Consider the following 27463-nt stretch of genomic DNA (forward strand, 5'->3'; position numbering starts at 1 on the left):
CTACCTCTTATTTCTCAAAATGGCACTTTCTTCAATATGTTTCCTTGTATCAGCCTGCTCTTTTGTGAATCTATCTTTCTCTGCAGGCTGTGGAGCAGATGGCTGTGCAGGTGCCAGGGGTTTTATCTCCAGTCTAATGACTCCCTGTGTGTGAAATGTCTTACCTGTTGGATGGCGCCCTCCTGAACTGGCGGTCCGCTGTTGTTGCCATCCTTGGCGTTGTCAGTGGGGAGTGAACTGGCCCGGGCCCTCTGCTTGGACCCTGGAGTGGGGGCGGCCACAATGGAATCATAGACGGAAGATGGGGTGCCCAGGTGACCTTGGGCTGACAGGAAGAAGCAAAGAAAACGTTACCCAGGTACTTATCAATTCTAAAACCAGCATAGAAACTAGATTCTCATTTGAACAAGTTGCACAAGTATAGTTTTTTTTTTTAAATCAACCATAATAAACAAATTTGGATCGATAAAGTCTCCCTCTCTCCCTCTAAACAGAGCTAATTTGGACCTATAAATTGGACAAATCTGGATCTATATTGGAACAATATAACTGTAGATTGGACACTTTTTTTGCTTTTAAAATACCTTGACAAGATTTTGTTGTGAACTATTTCCATCATAATCCCAAGAATTCAAGTAAAAAAACATATCTTTTCATGTTGTTTGCACTGAAATGACTCATGGGATATGTAGTTTCCGATGTTCATAAGCTGTTGCTACTATAAAACCATGCATTTAAGCAAAGGAACTTCAATCTGTTGTGACAGTCCATGATATTATTAAGAGACTTTTGACAATACGATATCACGATATTTCGGTTATTGTTACATCTCTATTGATTATCCTTATATTGCACACACAGTTTTGCTTGACTATGAGCTTAAAGTTTTCTTGAAATCTTGTAATTTTTTAATAAGATGTAAACTTTATTATAAAAATATTATACACAGATTTTCTTTCTCCAAACAAGCAGCAAATGTCTGTGTAATGTATAGAAAAGGGTTTAGGTGGGCCAGGTTGACTTTAGTGTCCATCAAAAGGAAATTAGTTCTTTGCATTTGACCTATCCATCAATGCCACTGTGGCAACCTGTCAAGAGGAGAGGTAACCATCTCCAGATATGAGCTCCTGGCCGGAGGATTGTCCAACTGTGCAGGGTGATACAGTATCCAACAAAAAGTCAGTGTGCATTACTTTCAAACGAATGAGTTATATTTATAGTTCTAGGTTTTGGTTGAATTGTTAAACACAAAACGGTCTATTGACTTCCTGTTCAAAACTGCAGAAATGATTGCAGATTGTATTTCAGCGTAGAAACATCAGATTTTCCTCTAGAGTGTTTTTAACTTTGAAAAGTGGGTATGCAGCATTTTCTTTTTTGTTTGACACACAATTAGATTTTTCCAAAGAATTACAAGCAGTGGTGGAAGACGTACTCAATTCTGTTACTTAAATGAAAAAATAAAAATAGTCATGCAAAAGTACAAGTGTCACATGAAAAATCTACTTAAGTAAAAATATTAAATTCCTGTTTAAAAATGTGCTTAAAGAGTAAAAAGTAAAACTATTTTAAGCAGATTCTGAGATCTAATAAATAATTAAATAATAATTAATAAAGATTTGTGCTGAATTGACTATGAATGTAATGTTTGTAATGTAGTAAAGTAAAAGTAAAAAGTATCCACTTTAAAATGCACTTAAGTAAAGTATAGATACCTACTTTACTACTTTTACTTCATTACGTTCCACCACTGACCACAAGAACAGAACAGGACTTGGGGTAGGAGTTTTTTTTTTTTTTTTTTACAGTGTCAGGTATCTTATTTTCCATTGTATCTATCAGTTCCAAGTTGTACATAGTAAACCATGACTCCATTGTGGTTTGATTTTGCAGAGTCATTTGCACTGCTGACTCTTCATTGTATGGATTTACTCAAGTGTTTTCTCGTCTCGTCTTTAATGTCAGTGTCTCATGAGGACGTGCTTCTCATTTTCTCCTGGCGCTAGTGATCGATGCAGCTGTCATTCAGAGTCTACACCAGTTCACTAAAGCAGACACAGGCCCCTCTCTGCGCGCTCTCCCATAGCTCCTGTTAAACCACTCATTCAGTTTGATAATCGCAGCCATCTGTACAGAAACATGCTACCTGTTACGCATAATTAATTTTTAGTATGAGCGTGTTTTTCTCACAAAAGTTTATTTATGCCAAAAATAATGGAATAAATTGCTAACCCATTAAGGGCACTATCTTTGCATTTATCCAGATGTTAATTTCAGCAGTCCAGTTTTTGGCATTCTTTTGCTTCAGTGAGTAGAAATGGGCGATATAAGCGATGAGTATATGTTATAATTCAAGACCTTTCAAACAAACACCTTGCCCCGCCCACTCCTGCTATTGGTCAGCAGTCTCTCCCTTATGATTGATTGACAGGTGGATATCAGTAAATCGTAGTTGTGAGCCATTACAATTTTATTACAATGGCTGACAGTGGCTCAGTTGATAGAGTGTGATAGATTGACCCACAAGTTAATGGTGTGATTCTGGATCCCACAGAGGAATGCTATTGTTGTATCCTTGGGCAAGACACCTAACCTGCCTTGCCCCCAGTGTCTGCCTACACTGGTGTATGAATGTGTGTAAAACGCTTTGAGCGCCTTGTACAGAGGTGAGACTTGCAAGTTGTGACTTGGACTCGAGTCAGACTTGAGTCACTATTTTTAGGACTTGAAACTTGACTTTATAAAATGGGTTAAGACTCAGTAACACTTGCGATTCAACTTGAACTTGAAGGTCAGTGACTTGGGACTTGACTCGGACTTGAGGCCTGTGACTTGAGAAGCACTTTTAAATTTGAATTCTTGAAACCGTAATGATTCACTCTAAGATCTTGATAAGACATTTAAAAAGGACAAAATTACATTTCTACAACTCTTATATACTTGATGAATATTCATATATAAATATACTAGGATTTTAAAAATAAAAATCTAATAAATTGCAAAAATCTAATCTATATTTTGTACTTTGGTTTAAAAACTTGAAATGACTTGAAGCTCAAAGCAGACGACTTGAACTTGACTTGGACTTATGGGCCAGTGACTCGAGACTCGACTTGGACTTGCATGTATTTGACTTGGCACTTGACTCGGGCTTGAGGTCAAAGACTTGAGACTTGCTTGATACTTGTAAAACAAATACTACTGGCCTTGTACATTGAAAAGCACTTTTGAAATACTCACCTTCCTTAGATGTATTAATACATTCGGGCAATCAAGAAATTCAGAATTTCAGCATACATTCAGAATGATTTTTGACAGATTTGTACGTATGCACAACTCACCTTTTTTAGTGGAAACAGGTAACAGCCCAATTTTGCCTTGGTTCTTCTTTTTCAGGAACACTGTGAACCAGAATAATTTTCAGAACTATTGAATCACAAAATTTGTCTATGAGTCCCTGGTGCAGACCAAACTGACTGAGAGTGCAGTTTCAAAGGGTTCAAACACTTCTGTAATATGCTTCCATTAAGTTATTATCACGAAATTGAATCAAAACAGCTGGACTTACTAAACTTTTGCAGTCAACGTTTCACTACTAACCAAGCGGCTTCATTCAACCTGGAATTTGTAGGAAAGAACTACCTGAGCTAACACCTGGTAGCCCCATCTCTACATCTGGAGGGAGCCACAGTCACTAATATAAAGCTCTGAAGAAGCTACTTGGTTAGTGATGCAATATTGACTGCAATATATTAATTATAATCAGGCAATTTTACTCTCAGAGAATGAAGATACAGTATCAAGGAACTGTAAACAAAAATAATAATTATGACTATGAACTCTCTCAAAAAAGCAACTGTATTTTAGTTATGAAACTACATTAATTGAGACAGAGATTGTGCTCTTAAAACAATCCTTTTTACTTATACTAACTTCATGGATTTTAGAACTTCAATCAGTTTTGCATTACACAGTTTTTACCAGAAGATGGCGCCACACAAGTACTAATCACCAACCATTTTAATCTTGGTTTGGCAAAAATGAGACTTGGAAAATTAGATCCTTGCCCTTTTGCAGTAATCAGGAATTTGAATCCTTTCATTTTTCCTTGGCTTTGCTTTTTCAGTTTGGAAAGAATAAAACGGTCCATCTTGTTACAAAAGTTTGTTCTCCTGAATGAATGCTTTCCCTGTCTGACTGATGTTGTGCAAATTCTCTTCAGGGACTAAAACTGTATTACAATTCAGTATCCACACCCCGTAACATAATCCCACCTCAAAGTACTTGTATTTTCTCCATTGCACCACTGCTCTGTTCACCTCAATCTCTCTGCTCAGTCTACTCTTCTGTGGCTCAGTGCAGCAGCAAATTGCCAGTGAAGAGTAGTGCTATTATTGTAGCTCTAACATTGCTTTAGCCTCATGTACCCTCAGTGGACACATTATTAGGCATACCTGTTGTACTTGCTTGTCTGAGGTGGAACATGGAGGATTCAGATATATCCAAGGTTTTTACTTCAATACAGGTTTGCCTTTTTTTAAGAAATTGATTTTACAAGGTAGAAATTTAAGTAGAAGTGCTCGAAATATCTTTAAACATCATTCCACTAATCGTAACATAATAAAATAAAAATAAAAATAAGGAATTATAATAGTAAAGGAATTGGAGTTGAAGAGTTTTATTTTTTACATCCAATACTTTTTATTGTTTATCAAGACCAGTAGTTCTGTTGAATTGAATGTCAAATTAGTGCTAACTCTAAATTATAGTATTACTTTAAAGCAACAGTACGTAACGTTTTGGTGGTGACACTTTACCTGCATCACTGCAAGAAAATATAGAGTAAGGTTCAAACCATGCTTTGGAACTTTACTATGTTTACCATGTATTTATTTATTTATTTATTTAAGTATTAGTATAGAGTAAAGTTGAAACCATGCTTTGGAACTTTCTCCATAGAGCTAGATGTTTTATAGCCTGATTCATCAGCTGGTCTCACTTCGTGGAAACAGTCCACAGCATTAGGATTCATTCACTCAATGGTAGGCGGGTACTTTTTTTATTTAACCAATCTCTGCTATTTGGTCGTGACGTATGTAATGCGCCAAATCCTGTAGGAAGAAGGGCAATAACGTCTTTCCGATTGATAAAATTCACCAAACATTCTCTTTGTTCCGGCTTTAAATCCTCGATCTCTGGAATCGTTGCCAACACAGAATGTATGGCTTCGTCTACATTTATCTCGACCACTTTGTTTACTGTTGTGTTGTACCACAAAAGGGACCCAGACAGGCGCTTGAGTTTGACATCATGGCTTCACAGCTCTTTGCTGATTGGCCAATGCGTGGTCTAAAACTTTTGGGGTTCTCGCAAAACGTCTAGTGTATTCCGATTCCTGACCTAGTCGCTGGAGAGAAATGAATTTGAGCGAAGACTCTAGGTGGCACCTAGCTAGATGTTTTATGCCATATGGCGGAAAAATGTATCCCAAGCAAAATTTCCATGGTGACAAGCAGGTGGAGTCCCAGACAGGTTTGTGAAGATGCAAGCCCACTCACAAGAGGTTTTTAGTGCGCTACAAATATCCATAATGAAAATACATGCTTTTATTTTTGTCTTTTGGCTAAAAAGTTATGTGGTGGTGCTTTAACCTTTTCTTTTAACCTTTAAATCAACACACAACATATTTTGTCAATTCCCATACTTTCTTCCATGCACTATGATTTGCATTGGAGCATATGTACTGAATAAAGTAGCCCCTAAGTCTACAAGCATAGCAATTCCTCCCTATAGGATTAAGCCATTTTCATATTTAAGCATTTCACATTCATTATTTCCACTTGTACTGTGTTGTGTACTGACTGGCTCTGCTCCTAACCCTCCATCATCCTAACTGTGGCAGAACCCAATAGGATCCTTGTGTCTTTCTGAACGCGGTCTCAAAGATGGAAACCTCAAAATGCGTCTTTTTTCTTCCATTTTGTGCTCTGGGGACAGGGACGATGGAAAACATGTGTAATGACTTATTCTGGCTGACTTGCTGCTAAGGCCAAGATTGGTTGCAGATGGTAGCCCCGCTGAGAAAGAGAGTGGATTTGGGGTAGTCCACTGGTGCTTTATTCAACTCACTGGGGAGCCCCTTTGCTCAGTAAACATTTCATTTTGTGTGCGCGTAATTAGTGATTTCATATTGTCTTTAGGGATGCTGTACGCTTTCTGTTTAGATTAGATTTTTAATCATTTACAGCCAGGTAATTTTTGATATTTCAGCCTCATAAAGAATTCATGATGTGAAATGGAAAAGAACAGCAGTGCAGGAAAATCTGTTAGCACCATTAAAATAGTAAAAAAGCTCTATGAAACGATTGGCTCCATCTGCCTACATGTTTTAGTGCTAATAGTAACAGCCTTTTACCACTAAGGCAAAGGTAAAAGGCTGTTAATACTAGCAGTCGTAAGCAATAGTTTTGGTTATTAAAAGTACTTTTCTCGTGGGGGGTACGCTATCTACTTGTCTCCTTGGAAATGTTCTTGCTTTGTGTGGAACTATCCATGATATGACATTACATACTGTACATATCCAGCTAGTATGTATTTATTATGGGTGTTTCTGTTGCTCAGTAATGCAGTAATTCCTTCTGTGAATAGGGGTGACTCTCCACATATCTGAATTGTAATGTAGTGTACTCGTGTAACCTTCTTGTCTCCCTCGTGATAGATAGGTTTAATCTATACTGTGGAACATTCTAGAGAAAGCAATAACATTTCCATGGTTTCCACCAGTGTATTAGCCAGGCTGGTGCCACCTAGTGCCTCCGCTCAATTTAATTTCTCTCCAGCGAATAGGTCAGGAATCAAAATACACTAGACAATCTGCAAGAACCCCGGAAGTGCGAGTTCAGGCACCAGCCAATCAGCAAAGAGCCATACATTCTGTGTTGGCAACGATTCCTGAGATCGAGGATTTAAAGCTGGAACAAAGAGAATGTTTGGTGAATTTTATCAAGGGGAAAGACGTTATTGCCCTTCTTCCTATGGGATTTGAGAAAAGCTTAATATACCAGTTAGCCCTGTTAGCAGCGCATTACATACATCACAACCAAATAGCAGCGACTGGTTAATTTTTAAAAAAAGTACCCGCCTACCGTTGAGCGAATTCTAATGCTGTGAGATCAGATGGTTAACACAAAGTGAAACCGACTGATGAATCAGGCTTTCAGTCTATCTCCAAAACTCAAAAAGCTCTGCTCCACCTTGTGATGTCATGAAGCAGTACTTTTCAAGTTAACAGCTACCTTTTAACTTTTGTTATGTAGAGCTTGGCAATTCCAGGGCTGAAATCATCCAAATGATTATAATGAAGTGTATGAATTTTAAAAACAGTGGAGTACTTCTGGTACCACCACATAACATCACAAAGTGGAACACTGTCTTCCATTTGAGAGAAGAAGGAAACAGGATTTGTGTGTTAAACAAAACACACCTCCTGGTATGCTTTTGACAGGGAAACATTATTTCCATAACATTGTCAAACAGTGTAATATGGGCCCTTTAAATTATAGACATTATATTGTGTCTTCATAACATTACTGTAAGCACATTTGACTTAAGCTTTAGCCCACTCCTTCATTACCGATTCAATTTGGTCTTTAGGGATGACACAATTTCAAATGTACTCTTTATGTTTACACTTGCGCGATGAAAAAGGGTCTTTTAATGATTCATACGCCTTAATAACACCCGTCACTTTTAGATGTTTCAGTCTCATCCAATATTCATGGAGCTCAAATTGAAGAGAACCGCAGCCTCTGAAGCTCGGGGTCTGTCTGACTTCCTGCGTTTTGTTTGTTTTGAGCAGCAGCACAGTACGAGTCGTGTTCTTGTGGCTAATGGGATCAAAACAAACTTCACTTTCTCCTCTGTCTCTTCTCCTCTGACAATGGTGCTTTCCAGGCCTTTCCTCCCGTCCACCCACACTAGCTTCTAAAACTAAAATGCCTCTGCACAAGTAAGAGCTCTTTCTACCTCTCTTTAACTGTCATTAAACACAATACACTTTATAATGCACTGGTGGTATTTAGGGGTAGGCAACAATACTGACAGGAATCAAGATCTCTATTTTATGGGAATGAAAATGTTCAGACAGATTGCTAAAATATGTCTGATGTAGTTGAGGTCCAAACTTTGCAAAAAAAAAAAAAAAAAAAAGAGAGAATGGACTATAATGGACTACAAAAGATTAACACAAACCATTCTATTTGCTGCAGTGCACATTTCTTACTATGTTTATTACGATGTATTATTTATTTATTTATTTATTTACTTATTTATTGACTGTTACTTATTGAACAAAGCAACTGAGCAAGAGCAGCCATTTATAATTGTTACATGCACAGTCAGGTTAGTTTTTTAATATGAAAAATGTTTTTAGTGATGTTAAGATAAAGGCTAAAACTAGTTTGGAATAAATCCCAGAAGGGTTGACATGCAGAGGTGAGTAATATGCAGTTACATTTATTTGAGTACTACTTTTTATTGAAGTAACAGTACTCTTACTTGAGTAAAAGTTTTCATTCAAGAGAAGATAAAATATTCAAGCATTTGTTTCAGATATGATTTAGTTTTTTCCTCATTTTTGTGGCTTTGAAAATACCAGATTTTTTGCATTATTTAATGTTTTGTCCTTCCAATTTCATTAACTGCAAATTATAAATCAGATGCTATTTCTTGACAGTTTACTTGAGTAGTACTTTTCCCAAATACTTTTTTACTCTTAATAATTAAGAGTAATTTCTTGTACTTGTACTTGAGTAATATTATTTTGAAGTAGCATTACTCTTACTCTATCTAGCTGTTGATGCAATGTGTCAGTATAGGGCAGCTAATGACGTACCTGGATCAGCTGAGATTGTATTGCTGTTTCAACTAGCACTACTAGATTTGTAGAAAATCAAAAATAAAACAAAAAAAAAACCTAAGAATTTCAGAAAGCTAACAATTTTCATAAATCTGATGTACTCTTATCTGCAGAATCGCTAAAGTGTTATCTTCACATCCCACAAAGCAGCCACATTGGGTCACACTGCATTACCTTTGGCGATGGAGCTGATCCTGCCTTCATGCTCAGTAGTTTGGGGGCGCGGGGTGGGTGCGGGGGGGCGGTTTGGGATCACCACAGATGGTTTTGGATTCTCGATGGTGTCGTATATCTCGCCAACACCGAACTCCGTGTAGGGGTCCTCTTCTTCCCCCTCCTCTGCGTCACTCACTCGCTGCTCTTTCTGACGGTTGGCAGTGGAGGCGCTCCCTGTGAACAAAGTGTTAACCACTCTGCCGCTCCAGTGAAGTTCATGCTGTTTTCTGAAGCGCCACTCCACATTTAGACTGTACCAGCATGAGAGGAGCTGTTCAAATGAGCACCAGAATGACTATAGCTTTATTTTACTGTCATTCGTACCTGCGGCGCCCATCTCATCATACACCCCGGAGTTCGCACTGTCCTCTCCTGGGTCGATCATCTGCAACAACACAGCAGACATAATGTCTTTACAACCCCTTGGCAACATATGTGAGAAAGAAACTTATTTAAATCCATTAATTTTGTTGTATAGTCTGGCTAAGGCTGCAGAACAGACTAAACTATACAGGGCCAACCTCAGCGTAGTGAACATAGACTAATATATTTGTATAAAGAAGTGGACTAAGGGAGTGTGCTGTCACCCATGGCGTTTGGCTCCAGTCAAATGATGCTCACAATGCCAACAGTTATAGGGGCAAATTCAGAGCAAGTTCATATTAGGAATAGGATTTATTTATCGACAAAATATCAAAATTTTTAGACCAAAATGACAAGGCTCACAACAGCATTTAGAGAGCTGACATTTGAGTTGATGGAGCCGTAAGCTGGCCTGATTCATCAGTCGGTTTCACTTCGTAGAAACAATCTGACCTCGCAGCATTAGAATTTGTTCGCTCGATGATAGGTGGGTACTTTTTTTAATTTAACCAGTCTATTAGCTATTTGGTTGTTTAACCAAGCTTTCAAGCTATTTGATCGTGACGTATGTAATGCTCCACTAATGGGACTAACTGGTATATTAAGCTTTTCCCAAATCTCGTAGGAAGAAGGGCAATAACATCTTTCCCCTTGATAAAATTCGCTGAACATTCTCTTTATTCCAGCTTTAAATCCTTGATCTCGGGAATCATTGCCATCACAGAATGTATGGCTCTTCGGTGATTGGCTGGTGCCCAAACTTGCATTTTCGGGGTATTTGCAAACCATCTAGTGTATTCTGATTCCTGACCTAGTCACTGGAGAGAAATGAAATTGAGTGGAGGCACTAGGTGGCACCAGCCTGGCTAGACAGAAGCACCCCTATGAACACTTCCTATTTACAACATGTCCATTTATATTTACAGTCCATGATAGTGAGATAGACATGAATTTGCTGTCACTCATCAATATTGTCTGAGTGAATAAAGCTACAGGCCAAAAGTAATTTTGAATGCATTCAAATGTGCCCAGATCCAAATCAAAATGGTGACCTTACCTTTGAGCTATAGAGCATTCACAAACTTGATATTAATCCACTTTTGTTGGTACTTGGTGGCCTTATTTAAAGCACTGCTCTTTAGTTGTTTATAGTACTCATGTAATTCTATTAATACTACTACTACTGAAACCAATGAACTATGGCAGTATTAATGGCCATAGTTAGTTGCCATGGTAATGTTTCATCTGCAGCAACAACAGTAGTTCGATATCCTAGAAGTAGAAGTGATAACAGAGGTAGGACTTAAAGGGCTCATATTATGCTACTTTGTGATCTATGTCATAATGTTGTTTTCTCATGAGTTGGGTTTTGTTTCATTCATACATATTTAACACACAAATCCTGCATATCCTTGTGGAAGGAAGTGCTCCACTGTGTTTTTAATCTCCACACACCTAGACTAGACCTACACTCCATTAGAAAAATTTGGATGATTTCTGTCCCTGGAATTGAATTTACTGAACTAAAGGTAAAAGGTAGCTGTTAACATGAAAACTACCACTAAATGACATCACAAAGTGGAACAGAGCATTTTGGGTTTTGGAGATATAGATAGAATAGTTACTCAAACATGTGTGAATGAGACAAACCACAGCTCCAGGTTTTTGATCAGGTAACGTCATTGTAGTATGACTTAAATCTCACAAGAGTCAATTTTGCGTAATATGGGACCTTTAATGTGCTTTGAATAGACAATGTAATCTTCTACATTTATTTTACTTTATTTAGTAGTCTGTAGACTCGGGTATAATGTTGCTCACCTTCCTCTGTATTTAACTAAGTTCAGTTTTCATCTCAGTGCATTGAACATTTTCACATTGACATTTCTCACTATATCTGCTACGGCTTGGCTCATCTAGAGGCAATTTGAAGGAATGATAGGAATTACAGAGATGTTCTTCTTCTATCACCAGGACCCAGGCTGTCTGCGACATCCCCCCAGTCTCCTGTTCACTGTCAGAGCAGACGAGTGCGTTTGCTAATAACATACTGAGGGACATACAGTCCAGGCCATGATCAGGGTAATTATGAAATCAGACATCTTCCCCTCTGACTACAAACATGTCATTTGGTGAGCAACTCTGTGATTTCTACTCTGCATCATTAATTCAGCGCAGATAGAATTATTTACTTTACTACATTTCATGGTAATGTAAATTTTTAATTATTTTAGATATATTCTGGATTAAAAGTGTTACAATGTCTATTTGATCATACTGAAATATTTGAAGGTTTAGGTATAAATATAAAGTTTTATATATATATATATATATATATATATATATATATATCACATAAAATAAAGCAAAGTGCTTAAATTTGTCACATGTACACTGCGTCTCCCCCTAAATCTCACAACTCCACCGCTGCAGCACAAGTATGAGCCATCTCAGCCTCTCCTCCTTCTATAAATCCCTGGCCTGATTCATCAGCCGGTTTCATTTTGTGGAAACCATCTGACCTCGCAGCATTAGAATTCATTCGCTCGACAGTAGCGGGTACTTTTTTTATTTAACCAATCACTGCTATTTGGTCGTGATGTATGTAATGCGCCATTAACTGGTATATTAAGCTTTTCCCAAGTCCCGTAGGAAGCAGGGCAATAATGACTTTCCCCTTTATAAATTCACCCAACATTCTCTTTGTTCTGGCTTTAAATCCTCCATCTCAGAAATTGTTGCCAACACAGAATGTATGACTCTTTGCTGATTGGCTGGTGCCCGAACTTGCACTTCTGGGGTTTTTGCAAACCATCTAGTGTATTCTGATTCCTGACCTAGTCGCTGGAGAGAAATGAAATTGAGCTGAGGCACTAGGTGGCACCAGCCTGGCTACATACATAACATAATGTTTAGCAATAAACATGTCTATATTCTCTATATTTTCTCTTGTCTGTGTTTTGTCTATTTGGTTTTATTTATTTATTGCTATTCTGTGGTTTTACTCTTATTTTATTTGAGTGGTTTTACTGTTTTAAGACAAGTATGATTGTATTACTATTGTTGTTATTAGTATGTATTTGTGCAGCACTTTGGAAACTGTTTGTTTGTGAAATGTGCTGTATAAATAAAGTGGATTGGATATTCATATAGATTGCATTGCGGCAGTATAACATGACCAACTTTGCATAAGGTGAATTAGTATCTAAATATAGCACAAAGCCATGCGCCTACAGTTTCTAATGGTGCATATAAGCAGTAGCTGTATTTTTATCAAAGAACTAATGCACCTGTATACATTAAGCAAACAATGGTTCTCTTTTGCGATTCTATCTATAAGTGCATTTTATTGTAATCCTCAACCTGATTAATTCTCTGTTCAGTTGTCTGCTCTTCAATCATAATAAACTTACATAATTATGAATTTTAGTACATGCTATGCAGCTGACTTTAATTAAGTGATCTTCCACACAACGTCAGGCCTTGGCTTTTTGCTGTTCCTAAGCAACACAGCCATCCCTGACTCAATTACAACATTACTTGATTCCTCTCTCTGCAAATGACTTATGGGTTGCATTACTTAACAGTAGAGATTCGACAATAGGCCCAACAGGTAGAGAGGGCAGGCTAATTACCAACGCAGCGTGTGCATTAAATTATAATAGTGGGATGCTGGGCTGCCTGGTATGTTCAACTGTGTAGTCTTTTCACCGATTGGCATGCCCGGGCTTTATTTACTAACCACGCAGATGCTAAATGGTTTTACAGATGTACGAAACGGCAGGAGCTCTAGGCATTTCAGCACAAATTCACTTCTCCGAGAACAGCGGGAGTAATACAGTAATCTCAATTGAATCTCGCCAGCGCATGGCAAGAGTGTAAATCTGTCCCCAGCTTGAAATAATGGTCATTGTCATTGTATTGTGTGAACTGCAAACATACAGTAGAAGTTCTCAGTGACTGAATGTGCTGTGACTTCAAATACTACCACCCGTATTATCAATAATACTAGGATATTAAAACTACTATTGCTACTGCTACTATTTACTACAACTAACATAACATGTCACTACTACTACTACTACTACTATTACTACTACTACTACTGCTGCTACTATTACTACTACTGCTACTACTACTACAGCAACCATTCTGACTACTCCTATTACTCCTCCTACTACTACTACTACTACTACTACTACTACTACTACTATTACTACTATACTACTACTACTACTACTACTACTACTAACTACTTCTACTACTACTACTACTACTACTACTACTACTATACTGCTATACTACTACTACAGCAACCATACTACTACTATACGCTATACTGCTACTACTACTACTACTACTACTACTACTATAATAATAATAATAATAATAATAATAATAATAATAATAATAATAATAATACAGCAAACATTCTGAAGCTACTTTTTTCCACAAGTGTTATTTTCTGTTATCCTAACTATTACTATTACCATTACTATTACTGTTATCACAACTACAACTACTGCAACTAATCAACTACCATTATCACTACTTGGATGTACTACTTACTGCTACTACTGTGTACTATTTAATAGTGCTTCTTCTTGATTTCTTCTTGTTACTGACTCGAACAAACTCAAAACTAAAACAACTCATTCCAGTTGACAAAAGATACTCTTAGTGGTAAAATGACACCAACCCCCCCCCCCCACTATATAACTTTTGGTTGGGGGTCCATATACTTCTTTTTTTCTGTGGATATGCCATTGCTCTGCCTGGAAAGTTCGATGACATTACATTAAACAGGTGGTTTTATAGCTCAAAAACATCTAGAAAAATGCATTCTGAGTGCGAGCAGGGTTGCCTCTCCACAGATCTGACTTGTAACTGGCTCTGGTTTGGTCTCCATGAAGATAGAAAGACTTAACGCCATACTGTGAAACAAAGCAATAACATATCTCACCAGAAAAGTTTGCAGCTTTAAAATTGAAAATGTACTGTACACTGTTACCGTAGTAACTGAATTTACTGAGCGGAATGTTTCCTATGAAAATGTCTCTTAAATTCAAACCAAACATTTGCTGAAGTATTTTGAAGGAGCTCAGCTGTGTGCAGAAGCCAGTAGTCCTTTCGTGATAATGTGTGACTAAATAGCAGAACTCTATTTTGGGGGACTGTGGATATGTGTTAAAAGGGAGTGCTGGTGAGGGCTAGGCTGAAACCAGACGAGCACAAATACTACTACTGGTACTATGTTTTTGGACAACGTGAACTGACATCTACAGTCAAGCAACCGTTATTAAGTATTCAAATAGCATACAAATACTTAGACTTTATTTATAAATGAGTATACTGTTACATGCAAAGGATATAGTCTGGAATACTATTATTATATATTTAAAGCGACTACAAACTTCTATGCAATTAATGCTGAAGACAGTTTGAGTTATCCTTGAAAGGTGCACTATGTTATTATTTTCTTGGGGGTGCATGGACGGAATGTTACATGTTTGTTTACAGGTGTTTTTATCCCAGGCAAAGCAATATTATCTATATGAAGAGAAGCAGGTGGTGGACCCTCCCCTAGGAAAGTTAGTGCACATTTTAAAATACAACAACATTTTTCACCTTAATCATATTTGTTTTTATTTAGATCAGACTTTAATTAAATCTATAAACGAAGATTTGTGTTCATAATCGTCACACTTTTAGAATCAAACATAACAGTAGCGCCTTGGACTGTGAGCCAAATTTACGACCCACTATTAAAATATTAAATAAGAACAATATGTGTTTGTGGCTGGTAATTACCGCGCACGGGCTCGATATTACGAGCGGCGACGTAAACAGTGTGAATGGGAGCGCAGCCATTTCTATATTTGTATTCCAGTTATGCTCTTCGTGAATTATTCAGCCTTTCCCCTCTGGAGCAGTTCACAGCTAATTAACAAAGGAGCTTGGTGCTAGCGTGGACCAGGGCATCTGACGCAGCTCTGAGTGAGTGATTCGGGCTGAGAGAGGAGCTAGCAGGGGACCCATCCATCCAGCTCTTATTGACAACGCTTCTGCTGAAATCACCCTGCACTGGTCTGATTAATTGGAGGTGGGGGACGCTGCTAATGGGTTAATGGGGTAGCTAAAGAATAGGAGGCAGAGAGAGGCTTAACATCAAGATTATTACTACAGTAGAGTTAAAGTTAAATGAGGAATGAATCAACCAAAAGCGAGCTGACAAATGTCTCAAAATGATTAGGATCTTGTGAAAAATACAAAAAACTATTAAATAAACAACATCTTTATTAATGAAAAAGACAGATTTAACTACCAGTCACTCCTAAAATTCCTGCTAACTCGCATTTTTTCTCCATTCTGATGTCGTGCGTGTAAGTCCTCCTAATCCTTCATTGAAGCAGTTCTTGAGATATCCAAGATATTATCATGAAATTAAATAAAAACAACTGGTAAGTCTGGTTGGTTTGATTCAATTTCGTGCTGATAAAAATATAACAGCTACAGCCGTACAATTTTGGTTCAAAATGGAATTCGCTTCAATAATAGATACTACACTTTTTGGGGGGGGCAACCACAAAAAATGTACCTCTTAGCCTTCTTTTATAGTGTGATGATTTATTTATTTTGTGTGTGTATGAGCTTGTAGGCTTTGACATAAGATTTACAGCTGGGAATTGATTTTTGAACCTGATGGTTTTATATCAGATGCTCTCTCTTGAGAAAATCCTCTTAAATTTTCCTTACTGGCTTCTTAACCCATGTTCGTATTGATTACTAGTACTAGCTACTATTAACTGCAAGCGTTTGCTACTAAAGCCCGACATGGACTGTACTAATGAGACTGCTATTAAGACAAGCTGCTTTGAGATATATAATATGGTTTGAAAATAAAAAACAGGAAGTAAAAAAATAATTGAATAATGTACGAATTATATGCAATAAATAAATGAATACACTCTAAAGTACAGAAACAAAACAATTGGAAGAGATCACGGTGGGCTTCTTTTCATTTAACATTTTACTCTGAGCTCTTTTCCCTAATACATGCCTAAACCCTGCGGCAGTGTCGTTTTTAGCTGTCAACATGGATTTAATTAGTCTTTTATGAAATCCACACAGAAATGTCAGTCGCCCTAGCGTGTCTAACCTGTGCGGTGAGGGTCTGGTCCCAACGGGAAGACCTGTGTTTGACTGTGCTCCCCTGTCAACTCACTGCAGGCTCCAGCTCCCCTCATCACAGTCACTCTCTATTAGCGCTGCTGCCATGAGAATACATATATTTACAACAGCTGTAGATTGCCTAAACTCCCCCCGAAGGACAATTCTCCATAGGTCGACAAAGTTTTAAGTTGCACTGTACGGGTGAATGCGGTGAAACAGCTATAACTGAGATGAATCACTGAGCAATTGCACGCTGCCTCTTGCAAACTGATTTAATTTAACGCTTGATATACGTCTTAAAGGACCAGCTCTTTTTGATTATTATGGACTGTATTTGTTTTATTATTGGCCAGTCATACAGCAACTCTTATTTGTCACAATATACACATTCTACAAGCTAATAAGAGAGGTTATGTAAACTACCGGTGGAGAATTGCAATAATTTCACTGTGTTTGTCCATGTGAATGTGATTACATACATTAATAATGTGTACTGTGTTTGTGGTTATTGCTTTTGAAAGCATGCAGGCCTTGTGCCTTGTGTTGTATTGTATTGTAGTCTTTTCTCATGGTAATCATCCCCAGTAACATGAGAAATAGGTGTATTCTACAATAATAACCGCTGTTGTCTTTGTGGAAGTGAGGCCTTCATACACATTCATTTGTTTTCTGAATGAATAGATTTAGTTTACAGATTTGCTGCACAAACAAAACATGTTTTATGTCACCTCAGCTCCCCATCCTGCTCTGCATTCATAATGTCCTTAGCAACTAATGAAATTAGCATTGGAAAGAACATTATAATGCTAGTGTCCTCTAGATTTATCAAATAAGCGGATGTGTGTGCATGTAAGGGATTTATTAAATGTAGATTGCTACTCATTAGCGGGCAAGTGGCTGCTCTTGTGTTTCTCTAAGTAAAGCAAGAAATGGAGGGTTGGGCAGGGAAAGACCTCTCCAGATTAGCATGAGTAAATGCTAACCATTATACTGGAAAATCTCAACATTAGCGGCTGCATTAATTCGCTGAGTGTATGCAGAGTGTGGCCTGGCTCGGTGCATGCATGAGCACACAGGCCTTTCCTCACTGTGGGCTGTTCCATTAGAAACCCCCCCGTGATTAGACAGAGGCTCCACCCACTTAGCTTTCCCTCTGCTTTGAGCCGGGGTGAAGGTGAGGGGCTGGGGTCTGATCCAGGTCACCCTCCCACCTCTCCGCTCTCTCTGCCTTCATTATTGATGAAGCTCCACTTACTCTACACACTGCTGTGGTAGAAGGCATTCCTCACTGCTACTGCATCTCCGGCATCTCAGACTTAAGATGCTCTGTGTTTTTCCCCATATTTATATTCTGCAGGTACCTGAAGCCTCCAATATCTTTCTATTCTGTCAACAGTAGCAGACAATACCCTCTATATTATTTTAATTAGCTCACAAATCACTGACATAAAACCTGTCATCTCATATTGGCATGTCTTCAGGGATGTCTTCATTGTAAATGGACTCGATAAAAGATAATAGTACATACATTTCACCGATCAGTTACAATACAATAAAGGTGAAGGCTATTGCATTAAGACAGTAAGGATGAGATTATCAGTATTACCCGTGTTTCCTTCAATAACACATGGAACTGAGTGTGACCATGGTGCATTGCAATCTCGATAGGTGTGTGTCCATGGCGATTGGCTGTTCGGACCGCCCTTTCTGCGCCGGGACATTGTAGTAGCACACTCAATACACTCTTCAAACCATACTGGGCTGCGAAGTGAAGCATTGTGGGTACCTCTGAATCATGGCTTTCTGGAAAGTAAATCAATTAATGTCATTCAGACAGATTTTTTTAAAGTTATTATAGTAATTATAATTATTATTATAAACAGTTCCACATTTACAGGATGATATATTTTCTTAAAATAGAAGTCCTGAGTGAAAAGATTTAAGGGATCTACTACTCTGACTATATGAACTACGACCACTGTTACTACTGGCTGGCTTAAATAACCCAAACATGGGGAAACTGCATTTTTGGAGAAACAAAGAGAAAAGCAAACGGCTCAGACCAAATGTAAAATATGTCTATTTTTTATATTTTAGATTGTCTTAAAATAAATAAAAATACACAAATAAACACATGCAATACATGCACAGCAATGAATGCATATGCATGCAAGTATACCTGTCTAGAGTGAGTAGACCTATTATCCACTGAACACCATGTTCCAAAGGTGTGGCGTTATTGCAAAGTGGTGCATTGTGGGTACTTGTGAATAATGGCTGTGTGGAAAGTAAATCAGTTCTTATAATTGAAATGGGCATTACTAACAAAGTGCCATTAGACATTGGGCAGTTGCATGATTGTACATTACGCCACACTTCCTTCCTTCCTCAGGTGATGGTTAGGAGTCGCTCTAATGCAATGCGAGCGCAGACATAAAGAGGCTCGGAGGCGCATATTGACCTGTTTGTCGTGGAAACATTTCCTCTTGCCCTTTTAAGCAGAATTAAGGATCAATCTCCGTGCTGATGAAGCCATCAATCTGCCACAGAATGAGCCCAGGAGTAATGCAGGCCTCTCATAGTGGATAATGTGTGTGTAGAAGAAGAAATGCACTGTAGTGTTCTCAATATATGAGGCCTTAAACATATACTGTATAAAGAATGTCATTTATAAATACAGTCTATAGGGGCATAAACATACCACATCCAGCCTCAGTTGAAATGTGTTTTGTTGATCTTGTCTGAAGCCTGTAATGAGCCACGTGATGTTTGAGGTTTTTGCCTTTTAGTCCAAATAAGCATGTCATTTTTTGAATTTTCTGGATTCTACTTCAGATGATGCATGATAGTCTAGTGGTCTGTACACTAAGCAATATTGTATGTTCCTTACACAGTCTATGGTTAAAATACATAAAAAGCAATGTCTGTATAAAATTGGTTGCTGCTCGTATAAGAATGGGCTCTATTCTTTGCCCTTTTAACCTCTTTGTTGCTTCCTTGGCATTATTGATCTGCCTTGAAGCTTTTCTTCATGGAGATGTTATTGCTTTGCTTGGAATCTTTCACAAATATTAAACCTTTCTATTTTCATGGAGACCAAACCAGACAGTTACAGACCAGATCTGTGGAGAGGTGACCCTGCTCAGTTAGAATGCCTGTTTTTCAAGGAATTTTTGAGCTAAAAAAAAACACCTATAATTGAATAAATGTAAAGTAGAGCTGTTTAATGTCATACTGTGAAACATTCCAGCTATAGCAATGACATCTCCATAGAAAGAAGCAGGTGATGGACCTGCCACCTGAAAAGTTACACAACACACCTTTAACTCTAAAATATACTGTCTAAGCCCACTGTGTAACTTCACCATTTTAAAAACCCACATAAAACAAAGATAGTCTTCCTATGTCAACCTCCCTTTATCCCTTCATTCCTTTACAGTGATCTGAAGCAGATGTTTTTCATGTTCAGTTGAAAGTAACATCCCCGCTGTGCCATACCTCTTTCAGGTGTGCTTTCTCTCTCCAGTCCTTGAAATCCTCCGCTGGGCATTCTCCTCTGCAGCATGGAAGACAGCATCTCATCCAGCTTCTCCACAGAGCTAACATCAAGAGCCTATATCCATACGGTTAGCATACTGTTACAATTTGAAAGTACATTTTAATGACAGACTTACAGAGGCGTGTGTGGATAGAGTATTTTTTGTCCTTTGCTATGGCTTTTCTTTACTAAAGATGTGTATTTTAGAAAACTTTCATACCCTTGTCCCCAGATCGTAAATATTGGAACTTTTCTGGTAGAGGGTCTGTCACAGAATGGCATTAAAGCAAACTTAAAATGCAGGTTAACTTATAGCCATGTTATTGTTGTTTCCCCTCATTATTTATTCACCCATAGTAGTATTTGGAGTAATTCTTACATGTTTGAGCAGTCTTTAATCGCTTATTTTCATTTTCAAGACACTATTATGCTGTTCACCCATCAGTGATATTCATAGGATATGTCAGCATCATCTAGTCATTTTAGTATGAATTTTAAAAAAAAGCTTGATTTGCAGGCATCCATGAGAGGTGGCGACAACTTCACCACTCTTTCTTGTAATGACTTTTATGGCGACGTCAGCTCCCACTGGAAACTGCAGTTTTTTAAAGTGGAAGACAGCGGGTTTGTTTCTTTTATTAAATCGTTTTAGATGAATAATGAGGTTTAAAATGTCTAAATCCATAATGATCCACAGATGTCATAGATTATAACTATATACCACAAGCACGATAGGTCTTCTTTACACTTATCTCCATGGAGACAGCAGGTGGCATACCCTCCACTAGAAACGTTACATAGTGCAGCTTTAATTACTGATAATAATAATCAGAACACTGAATGAGCTCCTTATGGCGGCCCATTCGAAGTGTAATTGTAATTTGTTTTTTGTTATGCACATACACTACTTTTAACTTTTCTTTGCACAGTGAAATGGGGTACGTTTCTTGTCAGATGACCTTTGTTAGATGTCTCTTCTTTTATCTTGGCTTTGGACTGGCAGAATGATAGAATAGATTGTAACCCCTTGTCACCAAACAACCTAAAAATGGGCTTGAATTAACCGCTCGAGCTTGCCTCTTCAAATCCAATTCGGTATTTATGGCCAAAGGAAAAAATAAATCAGAGTGGCTTTTTATTTCCCATCAATAAACACAAAACACATCAGCAGGGGTCTACTCTTTCAATCTGCTTTTCCTTTTATTTTCTCCTAATGGCTAAGTGAGTCCATTATAAGCCACAATTTGGGGGCGCCAATGGACTAATTTCTATAACAGTGTGTTACATAATCATGAGTCACTTAGTAACCTAGCATTGAGTGTGCAGGAGTGGAGACCAGAACATTAAAATGTGCCTCTGTCTCTTCCAACTCGGTCACTGCAAGAGTTTGAATACTTGAACATTCTGTCCATGATAATACGGAGTTAAGCTTGTTCTATATCTGGAATAGGCAAATATGAACTTCCAATGTAATTCCATAAAACGTATTTCTATGTAATCCACCCAAATGCAAAGCAGAGTCAGATCAAATCTCCTCTACCCCGTAGCCTTTGTCTAAATTGAATTAATTGTTCTATCATCATGGCTCATTTTGTGTTGGTTATTATGTTAGGGTTTGTAATGCAGCCGCAAGGATCATTATGTTATATTATTATTATATTATTATATTATTGCAATTTACAACAAAGAAAAATGAACAGCGATTTGTCAGGAGAGCCTTATGAAAACCTGTGTCAAACTGAGGGCAGATGAATTTATGAATGAAGATCGTTCTTGTTAGAGAACATGGAGCTTAAACTATATATCCTATATCATACTTTTATGTTTGATAAACTTCAGTACTGTTTACAGTAGTAGAATTAGTCCTGTCACAGTATAATAACATTTTGATGCCACTGACACGGATAATCCAAGGAAACCAGTTTTTAAATATACTGTATTATTAAAAGGCCTGAACTGCATCAGATAAATAGCCGCTATAGCAGTTATTTATTCAACCTTCTGCTACTAAAATTTTACAATATTACATAAAAAATCTTACCTTATTACATAAAAATGCAAAAATGTCTCACTATTGCAAAGAAATTTTACACATGAAAAATACTGAGCCCCAAAATATATTGTTCCAACTTTCATATACTGAAACTATATCTATATATGCCGCTGAGACTTTTACTTAATTATTATTATTATTATTATTTTTTTTTTTATGAGACAATTTTGAGGACAAATTTCCATATGGGGACAATAAATTGTATCTTAAGAGAGAGAGAAAGACTTTACTAATCACTGTAGGTCTTATTACGGTAATGGGAAGCTTATATTGCAGTAACAACGTCTTTCTGCATATTTAGCAGCGTGTTAACTACACTGTGTATCTTCACCTACTTATCTCACCCAAATGTGTATAAATTGCAAGCTGTTTGTGTTAGGATCTACTATACTGTACTATACCTGACACATGAATTGGACGGGGTCAGACACTTCAGACAGCAGGCGACTCATCTCCTCCAGGCGACTGTAGTACAATAACTCTGTGTTGTTCAGTGTAACTCCATTTCTTAACACACTCACTTTCACAATGCCTGATGGGAAATCTGTAGCCACAAACATCATTTATATACGCTACAATGTTTTCTCTAAACATGTTAATATATTTTTTCAGACCTGGGGCATTAATCCTCACAATGTTGTCACTCCATTGGTTAGGCTGGACCTTAACTGTCAGATTATCTTTGGAGAATTCCACTTCAGTGACATTGGCTGCACTTTCATTTTTTAAAAGTAAAAACACCTCCACAGGGTCCTACAAAGAGACAAATTGGTGGATTGTAGTGGAGACAGAGTACAATGGATAGTATCAAACTGCTACTGTAGACGAGATTAGGGCCTCACCCCACAGGGAACTCTGGAGGGAACAAGTGCAATTGTGGATAAAACACTGGAGCTGGGAGTTGACAGCTTTGGGAGCATGTTTTTCTTTTTTCCTGAAGATCTTCTTGACATTGCATTGACATTTGACACTGGAGATGATTCACCTATAAAGTTAGAATATATAGAGATTATATAGATTTTTATATATATATATATATATAGAGAGAGAGAGAGAGAGAGAGAGAGAGAGAGAGAGAGAGAGAGAGAGAGAGAGAGAGAGAGAGAGAGAGAGAGAGAGAGAGAGAGAGAGAGAGAGAGAGAGAGAGAGAGAGAGAGAGAGAGAGAGAGAGAGAGAGAGAGAGAGAGAGAGAGAGAGAGAGAGAGAGAGAGAGAGAGAGATTTCATTAAGGCTTTAAAAAGTATTAAATTATGTTGTCCAAGTCTTATTTTTTCACAAAGGTCTTAAATTTCATCAGCCTATTTTTTTATATACTCAACTGGGCTGCAGTGCAATGTTAAACGGAGGGTGGGAAAAAAACAACAACGTGAAATAATAATGAACATATGCGTATACGTGAATTTGGAGTATGCGCAAACAATACTTAGGTTTTTGGCACCAGCGGCAGTCAATAAACAATCAGTTCCATCTACACTGCCCAAGACGCAAAACTTTGGTCAGATCTGCTCACGTCGCGTACAAGTTTACGTCACATACATCACCATCTAACATCACCACCGAGCCGCCTGACATGCATACACAATCCAATTCCACACACTTTTGCATTACCATATGTAGATTTCCTCCTGAAAACTCTTGTCTAAACACGGAATAGAGAGTGAAGAGACACTACGCCACTTGTGTGTCTTCTGTTATAACCGTCATCATATAAATGTAGCCTTAGATTCTAGATGTAGCACCGGTAGTTGGTCGGTCATTATTAGAATTAGACCTGGTGATTTTTGCCCGCATAATGGGTGCAATGTTGGTCTTAATTTTCATTTAAGTGGTCTTAAAAAGGTATTTAAAAAGTCTTACATTTGTGGTAGTCAAACCCGGGATACTCTGATATACCGGTAATTATAATAAAACTTATCTCTGGACCCTGCCTATTTTCACAAACCTCTGGGACCTGACCATATTTTTTTATATGATTCTGAATCACAAAGGGACTTTTCATGGTTAAAACTATAACTTTCTATTAATTTTGTCTATAAACCTGTATATAATTTAACATAACTTAATTTACCTATATATAAAACATATTTTTTACAAAGCCACCATGATTTTAAGAGTTTAATCTATATTCTCATGCAATTTCAAGAGTTCAAGATCATGTAATATGCTTGTCTGTTTCAGTCTTCGTTGATCATTAGTAAAATAAACCTATAATATATATTGTCTAGTGTATAACTCCAACCTCCAAAACAAGCCTGCATTAAAATACAGTGTTCTCAACATGGCTTAACTCATGTAAAGAGCACTGGGGCCTTGCTTGTTATGCAGCTGTGAGAGCTATGAAGTAGACATTATCTAACCGTGTGTGGCGTATGCAGTAAACAATAGCATGTTCACATTTGAATAGGAGACAGTACTTGTGGGTTAAAATGTAACTGTTTTAGTCTGTCTCTGGCATGAAGCACTCTACTGTACCAGCGCAATATAGTGAGGAAGAGAGCACTTGAATTTGCATGGCTCACGATGTGTAATCAGAAAGAAGAGACTAGCGATTTGCATCAGATGTTCCTCCTGTGCACACCTGTATAAAACAACTATGATTTTATACAAATAGGGCAATTAGGAAAAACAGGACCACAGGCAGAGAAGAATAATTGTTGGGGGGGGCAGATGAGGACGTGTGGAGAGGCACGGTTATGTCTGATATGGGTCTGCAGCTGGGGATAAAATATATTGGATGTCAATCTTCCTTCGCGCACAAGTCGGTAGAAAATAATTTGGGAGAGTCTGAGATAAGTGACTTTAACATTCAACAGAAATGAATGTTTTGCCACTTCAAATGTGTATCAGAAATCACATGAAAACACCAGAAAAGTTACATAGTGCATTGCGTCGTTATTACATGGCTTCTTTGTTTAAATGCTTAAGTGAGTCAAAATAGGTTTTCTAATACATTCAAATTGTTATGTACTCAACAATGATCATAGATAAAACTCAAGATAGCAATCAAACAAGTGCAATAATCTGTCTGCAATAATATGTACTTGCAAATACATACAAAAACCTTATTACATTATTTTCCTATACACACAATATCCATCACAGCAGCCAGGTACTCTTGCAGATTCTGTTCACTTTATATTTTCAGACACTAATCTGTGTTTAATAGCATCAGGTCCAAAAGTGGCTTCAGCCCCTCTACAATGTTACAGACAACACCAAGGGTTTACAGATGTACTGGCCCAACTGGAAATAGTCATCTGCTACACACTATATCTGTGTCATAGCAGCAGATTCAGATGGGAAAGCACCTCCCAGGTCTGATTTTAGGTAAGTGGCCCATTGCTTTGCAGAGTTCTTATAAATGATTAGAACATCTTGTGTTGGAGTAGTTGAAAGAACAGCCAAAATATTGATTCTCAAACCAAGTAAACAACAGGTGATTTTGCTTAAGTTTGTTTACTGGAAACTATTTTGCACATTTCTTCCAGGGCTAGACAAAGACTATAAGAGTTCATTCATACATGCGCACAATGAGGACACAATTTGGAGTTAATCTAGAATTTAACCTGGACTACATTCAGACCAGAAGTGGACTGTAACAAAACCGAAACAAGTCTACACCAGGACTAAACTGGGATCAACCAGCAACAAACAGTGCTCTAATAAATCATAGCTAGATTAGGTCTAACCCAGTCTTGAAACAGGATAAAAGATGAGGCCAAAACACAAATCAGCATAGATGAAAACTGGAAAAATCTTCAAAGACCCATCTAAACCAGTCAATATAGAGCTTTATGCATTTCTAAGTTGCTAATTTTATACCATATGGACATTAATATTCTTTTCTGTAAGATTTGGTATAATAAGTAATTATAAGTAATTAATTGAAGAAAAACTAAAGCTAGAGTACCTCTACCTGTGTGGCTCATGTCTTCCGTGCAGTTATCTGACAGTGTAGCTGATAGAGAGAGGAGGACAACAGTCCTATTGTCAGGAGGAGCCTAGATAAGCTTCCTGTTGGTAATAAAAAATAAAAAAAACAGCATGGGACTGTTATTTAGAGATAGCCTGCAGACAATCTCATATGTTCTATTACAACCTAAGTTATTGCTTCTAATCCGGTCAATCTAAAGAAAACTTGGAAAAAAATATTTAGCCTATACTTAAAATTTTCCTCAATAAACCAGGACTAGAAAAGGAAAAAACTAAATCTATTTCATGACAAAAATGGGTTCAACTGGGACTTAATGGATGAATAATTTCAGTAAAAATATCAATAGATCTTGTTCCTGTTCTGGAATTTGATGGAACCACTTTCTAAATCAATTTTGCCTACTTCTTTTGTGCTGACCGAGAAGAATTTGAACTTTGTGCCAGCCTTTGTTTCATGTGGATAGACCCAGAAATGACAAACATATTAACCACAAATAAGGTAAACAAATACACAATCTGTCAGTTAAACAGCAGATTCTATTATATAATTATCTGTCCTCTAGCTCAATTTTCAGCTATAGAGATTCTTTTAAGTGAAAGTGAACGCAACCTATTCACTACTTTATAACTTACATATCCATAGACTCCACAGGGCAAAGGGACAGTCATATGAGAAAGTGTAGCCATGGACCAGTCTGACCTGGGTTTAATTAAGTCTGGTTGCGCGTTTCGGGGTGCAGAGTCTGACTGAAACCTCAGGCATGTTAGAGGTAATGATCCGCTGTAAATGTCTCCACTACAGGCACAGATAAAGAGGACGAGAAGCGCTCCTGACCCGCACAAACCCGGGTGCACACAAATGTAAGATTCACTGCTTCATTAGCTATCTCCACCTGCCAAACAACTGACTCATACCACACCAGCGTCTCCTCAAGCTTAATAGCCGCTTGCCTTCATTTATTTCCCTTCACCCAAAGAGGGAAATAAGCAGGTGAAAGTGAAAGCCTTTTTCTTTTTGTGCATGGAAATGGACAGTGTCAAAACAGTGTGAGTCACCAGAGATCGCTGTGTTCCCGAAGACCCACACATTTCAGGCATTCAGGTTAGTTTCTGACCTGAGGCACTAGAACGGATGAATTTGTGTAGCTACATAGTTGTCACTTTGATTTGGCGGGATTTTGACACAGTAGTGGGGTTAATATTTTGTGAGGGCTTTAAAGGTGGACTATGTAACTTTTATCATTGAGGTGCCTCCTGCTTGTCTCCTTGG

General features: G+C 37.7%; 1 protein-coding gene across 1 annotated transcript; it reads right to left on the minus strand.

The window, feature by feature from the left end:
* LOC110159322 (phosphoinositide 3-kinase adapter protein 1-like) lies at positions 1 to 26186 on the minus strand. The gene is made up of 11 exons (XM_055156828.1): positions 26171 to 26186; positions 23103 to 23245; positions 22875 to 23013; positions 22662 to 22804; positions 20168 to 20282; positions 18276 to 18472; positions 9458 to 9518; positions 9092 to 9307; positions 3342 to 3401; positions 165 to 325; positions 1 to 87 (listed from the first exon to the last, which is right to left on the minus strand). The coding sequence occupies exons 2-11, from the start codon at positions 23211 to 23213 to the stop codon at positions 1 to 3; spliced, it is 1290 nt and encodes a 429-aa protein (XP_055012803.1). The 5' UTR covers positions 23214 to 23245; positions 26171 to 26186.
* Between the last annotated feature and the right edge of the window lie 1277 nt (positions 26187 to 27463).

The sequence above is a fragment of the Boleophthalmus pectinirostris genome, unplaced genomic scaffold (assembly GCF_026225935.1).
Source record: "Boleophthalmus pectinirostris isolate CB_2022bp ecotype Guang Dong unplaced genomic scaffold, ASM2622593v1 HiC_scaffold_20, whole genome shotgun sequence".
In the NCBI taxonomy this organism is placed as follows: domain Eukaryota; kingdom Metazoa; phylum Chordata; class Actinopteri; order Gobiiformes; family Gobiidae; genus Boleophthalmus; species Boleophthalmus pectinirostris.